The following is a 7,558-nucleotide window of genomic DNA, read 5'->3' as shown; positions in this document are numbered from 1 at the left end:
TCACTTGAAGCGTGTTTGGAGTACGGAGCCAGAAAGTCATAACAGTGTAGCACGTACTTTTTAATCATTTTTTTGGAAACACAGCGCAAGATAACTGGGCGTGAGACTACAGGAAACACTACAAGGTAACTTTCGTGACTTATAAAGCGACTTGATGTCAGTTAGCTAAGCTTGAACCAGCTAGCTTAGTTGTAAGCTAACTAGCCGCTGTCCAGCTGTTAAATTGTAAACATGACTTCCACTGCTGCGTGTTTACCTGACTGACCCATGGTGTGTTTCCAGGGTCCAGTGGTCGGTCCGTGTTGTCGCCGTGCTGAAGATGTGTTCCCTGGCGTTTTTCCCCGCTCCGCTGCCCTCCGGACAGACCACTCTGTGTGAGTCCAACAACGAGCTGCTGTCAGGAACCGCCACCGATCACCGACTGAAGCAGGTCCGAGTCAACTATGCAGCTCATTTATGCAGAACGCAAAATCACTCCCGACATGTTCTCGACATCTTGTAGCTAATGTGTTGTAGTTAAACGTATCTGCGTGTGTAAGTGCACAGTGCGAGGTAAACACATATTAATTACAGGGTTGTGTGTTTTCTGCAGGATTCTAGTCCTCTGGGCTTGTATTTCCCCCGAGAGTCTCTGAAGCTGCACTGTCGCACAGAAAGCAGCAGCAAGGCGGCCTTCCTGGACCACTCGGAAACTCTATGGATGAGGAGTGCAGCAGCCTGGTAGGACACACATTTGCACACACACACAAGGTTTGGGAAATACAGCATACATTGAGCCACTATACATGCACTCAGTCGCTGTTAAACTCAACTTAATGCAGCAACATTCCTGCAATAAATCCTACCATCATGAAGGTTGTGTTAATTTTTTGTTTAAAGACTTTTATAGAGGTGTTGATTCAACTTTGTGATCATTCTGGAAGATGTAGTTTGTGGTGCTGTTGGAGGCAATGGCGTTACACAGAAAGATGTTTCTGTTATTTAGCCAAACCTAATTTATATGATTGGGTTGGAAACGTTGTTGGAAACACCCGTCGGTAAAATGCAATACAATTCAATGGCAGCCTTACAATTCAACGTCTCATACAGAATTATGTGTCAGTGCTCCCTATTATTATTTTTTTGCATCTTTTTTGTACTTAGGGCAACCTATATGTGATACCAATGTATCTGCTTTGACCTTGTTTTGAACTTTAGCTCTACATGACCACATCGGTGATTATTCTACAATGTAAAATATATTGTGAGCCCATAATTCTTCACCAAGAATCTAATCCTATAACATGTGGTGTGGCTTTCAACCACAAGGGTTGGTGCTTCCATCTCTCATCTCCTCAGGGTGCACGTTGAAGTGTCGTTTAGCAAAACATTGAGCCCCAAATTGTTCCCAAAGTATGTTTGTGCAAAATAAAAAGTAAATAAATTGAATTTAATAACATTAACTTACTGCACAATTAAGTGTTTTCAGTTTTATATAAATATAGTGACAACTGCAGTGATATGATGAGTTAATAACCAGTGATGTCTTAACCTTTAGCAAATATCACAATGTGTAGACATGGGCTGTCAATAAATTGCAAAATAGCCATAAATTTGCATTCAGCTGTCAGTAAACAGAAAAGTTCTTCATTTTAAATCGATCACTCAAATTGCTGCGATTTGCCAAACAATTAAAAATGTCGTACCACACTTTCAACATACACTAACTGTACCAGTATTTTAATAATTGAACATAATTGTATCACAGTTCGCTGTAATATCAATAATTAGTTCCTCGTCTTTCACAGACAAAGATAGTTTATGCAACTTGTCTCTGTCCATTTCAGGAGGGATGGTGGTCTCACAGGGCTACTCAATGAAATTACCAACTCAAACACAGAAGGTATTCCAAAATCCTCCGTTTTTCTGATCATATATATCCATTGATGTCTTCATACACTAACTCTCCTGTATCCTGTGTTCTCGTAGTGCCTAAATGGCTTTCAGTGAGTTCTGGGTTTACACTGGCGTTGCTCCGATGGTTCTCTTCCTTTCACGGCTCCCTGTTTCCTCATCTCACAGTAAGTTGTGCCCGCTGGTTAAATGTGTTGTTGACAGCAATACACTTAATTACCAGATGTTTTTTTGTGATGCATTTAAATAGGTATTACCTGTTCATCATTTGTTCCATAGATGAGCAGTGAGAACATGCTGGCTGAGTTTTCACAAGTGCTGAACTGGTATGTGCCAATTTTATGATCTGTAGTTTATTTTTGCTGACAAAGATTGAAGATATTGTTTACTATGATAAACTGGTGGTGAGCAGACATGCTGATGAAGGCTTGACAGTTTAGTATAAATTAGTATAACTGGAGAGTAATTGCTGCAACAAATAGTTGATACATCTTTTGTCGATCAACAGAAAATTGACTTGCAACAATTTTGACAATCAATTTATCGTCTAAATCATTTGTTCAATGTTCCCCAAATGTGAGGATCTGCTGTTTTTGATTGTCTTGAGTTAAAGTGAAGTGACTTTATTAGATTTTTGAACTGTTGCTTGATTAAAACAAGCCACTTAATGACTGAAACACGGTGGGATCTTTGTATATATAAGCAGTGTTTTTAAGCACTTTGAAACTGTCAAGACAAATGTTTCTGTTTTAAGATTGTTCACATAAATCAGTGATTTTCAATTAATCTTCTCAACTTGAATCCCTCTCGCTCGACCAGGTCTGACTGCGTGGTGCGAGCCTTTGCCTGGCATCCTCATGCAGATAAGTTTGCTGTAGCCCTGCTGGACGACTCCATTAAGATCTACAATCCTAAAAGGTATCGTGACGCGACCGCGAGCCAGCCTCCCAGCGCAGCGTTGGTCTTTAATCTCTTCATCGTTCTGTGACCGTTTTATTTTCACTGCCTCCTTTTGAACGCTTGTTCCTCAGTGCCACCACCCCCACCCTGAAGCACCGTCTACAGAGGAGCGTTGCAGCGGTGCAGTGGAAGCCGCTGTGTGCGTCCGCCCTCGCTGTCGCTTGTCAAAACTGTTTACTGGTCTGGCACGTGGACCCCTGCTCACTGTCAACCAGGTATGTAAACTCCAGGGTAACTGTTTTATGACTGTTTATTTATATTCCTGTTTTTTATTTTACTATGTGTCTCTTGTGGGCACTTTACCATCTGCTGCTGTAATGCTGCAATTTCCCCACCGCGGGACTAATAAAGGATTAGCTTATTTTATCTTAACTCTTGAGAAGTCTTCAAATCACTGGATAGTTCTAAGTAGTTTTTTTTTTGCATATGGTTGCTGAATGTTTTGAGTTGTTCTACTTCTCTAAACTGCAAGTGAGACTGGAGCGGCCGTGGATTTGGCATGCAGGAGGCTGTAAAATCCTTTTTGTAGTTTTGTAGTCGGCACCATGACTGCATTAGTTTATAATTGGTTAATCCAGCCATCAATTTACTGACACTTATCTGGATCCAGGTCATGGTAATTCCCTAATTGTATAACTAGGAATTATTGTTATAGAGTGCTGCAGGAACCCTGTCATGAGTAAGCATTGTTGGGGTTTTGGGTTAGAAGCCTGAAATAACAGAAGCTAAAGAGATGTTCATGTTTTGTTCTGCGGTATAAAATACATCATTAAATACTACCAAAGACTTTTGTAGGAGAAAACAAATTACAAGTTGGAAGCTAAGTGATTTCATAGCCTCATTTATAGCCTAACATTAGCCTTTTATATCTGGTGATTCCACTAATCCTTCTAAGATCATAAAAGTGGAGTTATTTATGAAGATTATTTAGCTGAACAAAACGTTTGCCACACAGCTTTTTTTAAATTATTATTATTGTTTTTATTTCCCGATTTCCAAAGGTTTGATTTCCCCCCTTTTTTACTCTGCTGATCAAAACCGTGACACAATCTGAACTGTGAGCTTTGTGATCCGTTTGTGATCCGTTGCTGTCTTTTCTTCTGCTGCGCTCGTCATCCTCTCGACCCGTCCAGGCCTTCGTCTGGCTGCGCTCAAGTTCTCTCCAACCCCGGTCACTCTCCCGTCACTTCCATCGCCTGGTCTCCGAGCGGGTCTCTCCTTGTGTCGGCCTCGCCCATGGACACCGCCATGATGGTACGAGGCGACCTCTTCATCCTGAAGTCTGATTCATGTGGAAAGAAAGTGATTCACAATGTGACGCGCTGTACCTTTTGGCATCAATGTACTTCAGGTTTGGGACGTTGCTTCAGAAAGCTGTGTAGCTCTTCAGCGTGTCGGAGGAGGCGGGGTCACCTTCCTCTCCTGGTCCCCTGACAACAGCCATGTCCTGGCCTCCACACCGTCGGCCCTGTTCAGGTCAGACGCCGCTCATAATCAACCTTCCTTTTTAGAGCGACTACAGCACATTTCATTTGAAAGATACGTGAAGCTGCCAGCGAACATGTGTCAAATCTTCTCCATCATGATTAGTGCGTGTGGACCCAAGACAATTGCCAATTACTGTATTATAATAGTGGTCCACTCGCCCATCATGAATATTTATGAGCATGTAAGGGATTAGTGGCATTGTCTGGAGTTCAGCTGGTGTTACGATATTACGAGTGGACAGAAAGTTGAGTTTTTACACATGGATGAGAAAAATTGTCTTTCTTCAGGGTCTGGGAGACGAGGATGTGGACCTGTGAGCGCTGGCCGTCGGTGAAAGGGCGCTGCCAGGTGAAATCTTGTCACCACATCTCAATGTTATTGAAAATAACAAATTTAAATATTTGTTTCTGTTTTTCTAATAAGAGTGAGTTATTTTTTTTTTTTTTCGGGGTGGTAGTCCGGCTGTTGGAGTCCAGATGGAAGTCGACTTCTCTTCGCCGTACAGGGAGAGACGGTCATCTACGCGCTGACCTTCGGCGCTACGCCAGGTTATCTGTCTCACTCTTTACATAAAATAGCTCGTTATGTTGCAGACTGTACAGCCATGTTGGTACTTGACGTGCAGCTTGAACTGGTTTCTTGTCAAATTGGATGAAAAAGTAAATTGATATGTGATGCGACTATGATAACTTGTGTAAGTTGACCTGAATGATTGTGTTGTTTTTCAGCAGGTGTACCTACATGCACATCTAAAGGGCCTCAGGCAGCGGCACTGGTGGCTGACCTATCAGAGACGACCTTTGACACACCAGACGGAGACATCATGTATGTATTTTAGCTGAACTACTTAAAAAAACAGTGATGAACAAGGCGTTTTCAAGCACCTTGTTCACACAAAAAATGCATTTATTACAGCAATTGATGAGCACAAATCAGCAGGCAGGCGGCGTTCAGTGCTGCTTGACTTCATATCAGCATGAAACATCACAGCTACTCAGAGTCACTCACTGTCTAATTTGTCGTCCAGTGTTGGTGGAGAGATCCACTCTTTATCCTGGGACCCAACCGGAGAGAGGCTGGCAGTGCTTCTCAAGGGTTCGTCTCCCTTTTCTTCTCTTCACCCCGATGAACCCAATCAGTATCACATTGGTGTTATTCTTAGTTTTAATAGCTCGTCTGAGTCGCTCATCCTTCTATATTATCTTTTCTCAGGTGATCCACAAGCAGCAGACCGGCCCGCAATCATAGCCGTGTTCAAGACGAGAACCAACCCCATTTTTGAGCTTTTACCTTGGTTTGTGCTTTAGTGTTTCATACTTGCAGAGCTCAAAAGTATTGCATTCCCCAGGGTATCACAACGAGTACTGAATGTTTTGTGCATTTCTCTGTTTTAGTGGTTTTGTTCAAGGGGAGCCTGGCGCAGAGCCGAGGCTGATGCAGTTCCACCCAAACTTCCAGCACGGAGCGCTGCTCACTGTGGTCAGTTTTACCCTCAAAATATATATTCTATTATATATATATATACATATATAAAATAATAATATTCTATTTTAGTCAGCTATAAAAAGAGTTTATGCAGGTCCTGAGATGTCAAAAAAATCCCTGAATCAGTTTCCTCAATTAATGGAAAATTGAAAAGCATTATGTTTAATTTACAAAATATGTTCTGAAATATTTATGTATTTGATTGTGTGCCTTCAGGAAAAGTTACACACTTTTAAACTAAAAGTTGTATTGTTTTAATAGATTCTGGAGGCTGTTTAATCTTTTTGTCATGAAGTCATTTGATTGGTTTTATCATTGGTAATTATTGGTATAAGCAGATAGGAAGTGAAAAAAAGGTGATATTATAGTAATAAATAGTTTAAAGAAATGTCATCCCTCCTGGTTTACCTTGATACATTGATACTGGTATTAAGTTGTGTTCTATGTGGTTTTATAAATGCTAAAACTTAATTTGGTCCCTGCAGAAACACTGATGAATAATCATATCAGTTTCTCCCTCTGTACTATTATCGCCTCCAAAGTAACGTCTCTCTCTCTCTCTGCTCTCAGTGTTGGTCCAGTGGGAGAATTACCCACGTGCCTTTCTACTTCCTGAGTGCCGGCGTCCCACATTTTGGCCTCAGTGGAAGTCCGTCACTGCCACGCCCACAAGAACGGCCGGCAGACTTTGCCAATCAGTCGCTCTTCACAGAGCTCATGTCGTGACCGACCCTCACCCACCGACACACACTCACAAGTCATTTTTGTTATCATTGATTATCAATAAATGTGTAAAGTTAATGCTGAACTAAGATTTGTTTGCACCTATATTGTTTATTGCATTTGAACCATTCATTTTACCTAACATTTCAACAAGTCAAAAGACTAATCCGCCGATTTAAGCATTCCATTTTTCTATCAAGATTGATGCAGCAGAGCCACAGATATCCACATTTTCCAACTTATTTCTTTAATCTGGTTTTAGTGTGGTTTTAGTCTGTAGTGTGTTCACAAATAAAGACTCATAAAGCAGACAATGTAGTCTAAATCAGGGGTTCTCAAATGAGGGTGTGAAATATATTTAAAATTAGCATCAATTCAAAAATCCTTTAAAAATAGTTTTTTAATAAATATTCAATCAAATATAAGTGTAAGTTCATAAACTGAATTGTATATGTTATATATTAAATCAGACACTGATTGCACAGCGACGTGTATTACATCTTTCTTTTCAACAAAAAATGCTTTGTTCTGGTTAGGAGGTACTAAATGTGCTCGATTATCCCACAATGCAATGCACATTGGAAATGTAGGAGCTACTTCAGGGAAAAATAAATTGTGGGTGGTCTTGAACCGGCTCCAAAATATCTTGGAATATCTTGACAGAAACAAATTAAACCATAGGAATAACATTTGTGTTGTTCCAAGTCACACTTTGACAACCAATGTCACACATATTGTGTAATTTCCTGTTAGCATAACATTGTGTGTTGTATTTAACTGCTAAAACAGTATTCTGTGGCTATTAAGAATGATGTATGGATTTAGTAGCGCTTCCTTTTTTTATTCTATGCATTCTTTTGTGTCAAAACTGGCAACTACATCACCAACAATGCAACTCTACTGCAATTTTTTAAAACCTTTAGTCAACACCCCTGGCTTTTATCAGTCAGTTTATCAGATGTCATGCAGCTCTCTGGATCCTCAAAAGGAATACAACTGTTTCTTACAT

At 40.6% G+C, this 7,558-nt stretch overlaps 1 protein-coding gene across 1 annotated transcript; it reads left to right on the top strand.

The window, feature by feature from the left end:
- The first annotated feature begins 316 nt into the window (after positions 1 to 316).
- Positions 317 to 6,888, top strand: aaas (achalasia, adrenocortical insufficiency, alacrimia). Its single transcript, XM_079226746.1, has 16 exons — positions 317 to 430; positions 593 to 720; positions 1,827 to 1,882; positions 1,969 to 2,060; positions 2,173 to 2,219; positions 2,713 to 2,811; positions 2,925 to 3,068; positions 3,987 to 4,107; positions 4,205 to 4,329; positions 4,629 to 4,689; positions 4,799 to 4,889; positions 5,073 to 5,166; positions 5,369 to 5,436; positions 5,554 to 5,635; positions 5,736 to 5,820; positions 6,397 to 6,888. Exons 1-16 carry the CDS (start codon positions 320 to 322, stop codon positions 6,550 to 6,552), a joined length of 1,560 nt encoding a protein of 519 aa, XP_079082872.1. The 5' UTR covers positions 317 to 319; the 3' UTR covers positions 6,553 to 6,888.
- The last annotated feature ends 670 nt before the right edge of the window (positions 6,889 to 7,558 follow it).

The sequence above is a fragment of the Taurulus bubalis genome, assembly GCF_910589615.1.
Source record: "Taurulus bubalis genome assembly, chromosome: 11".
In the NCBI taxonomy this organism is placed as follows: domain Eukaryota; kingdom Metazoa; phylum Chordata; class Actinopteri; order Perciformes; family Cottidae; genus Taurulus; species Taurulus bubalis.
The sequence above is the reverse complement of the archived record's forward strand: the minus strand, read 5'-3'. Positions and strand labels throughout refer to the sequence as shown.

What these genes read in the sequence shown, in the direction of transcription:
- aaas (XM_079226746.1), top strand. Translation starts at nt 320, where the DNA reads ATGTGTTCCCTGGCGTTTTTCCCCGCTCCGCTGCCCTCCGGACAGACC. An exon ending in GCTGGCAGTGCTTCTCAAGG is followed by an intron (nt 5,437 to 5,553) that starts GTTCGTCTCCCT and finishes ATCTTTTCTCAG; the next exon opens with GTGATCCACAAGCAGCAGAC. An exon ending in ATTTTTGAGCTTTTACCTTG is followed by an intron (nt 5,636 to 5,735) that starts GTTTGTGCTTTA and finishes TCTCTGTTTTAG; the next exon opens with TGGTTTTGTTCAAGGGGAGC.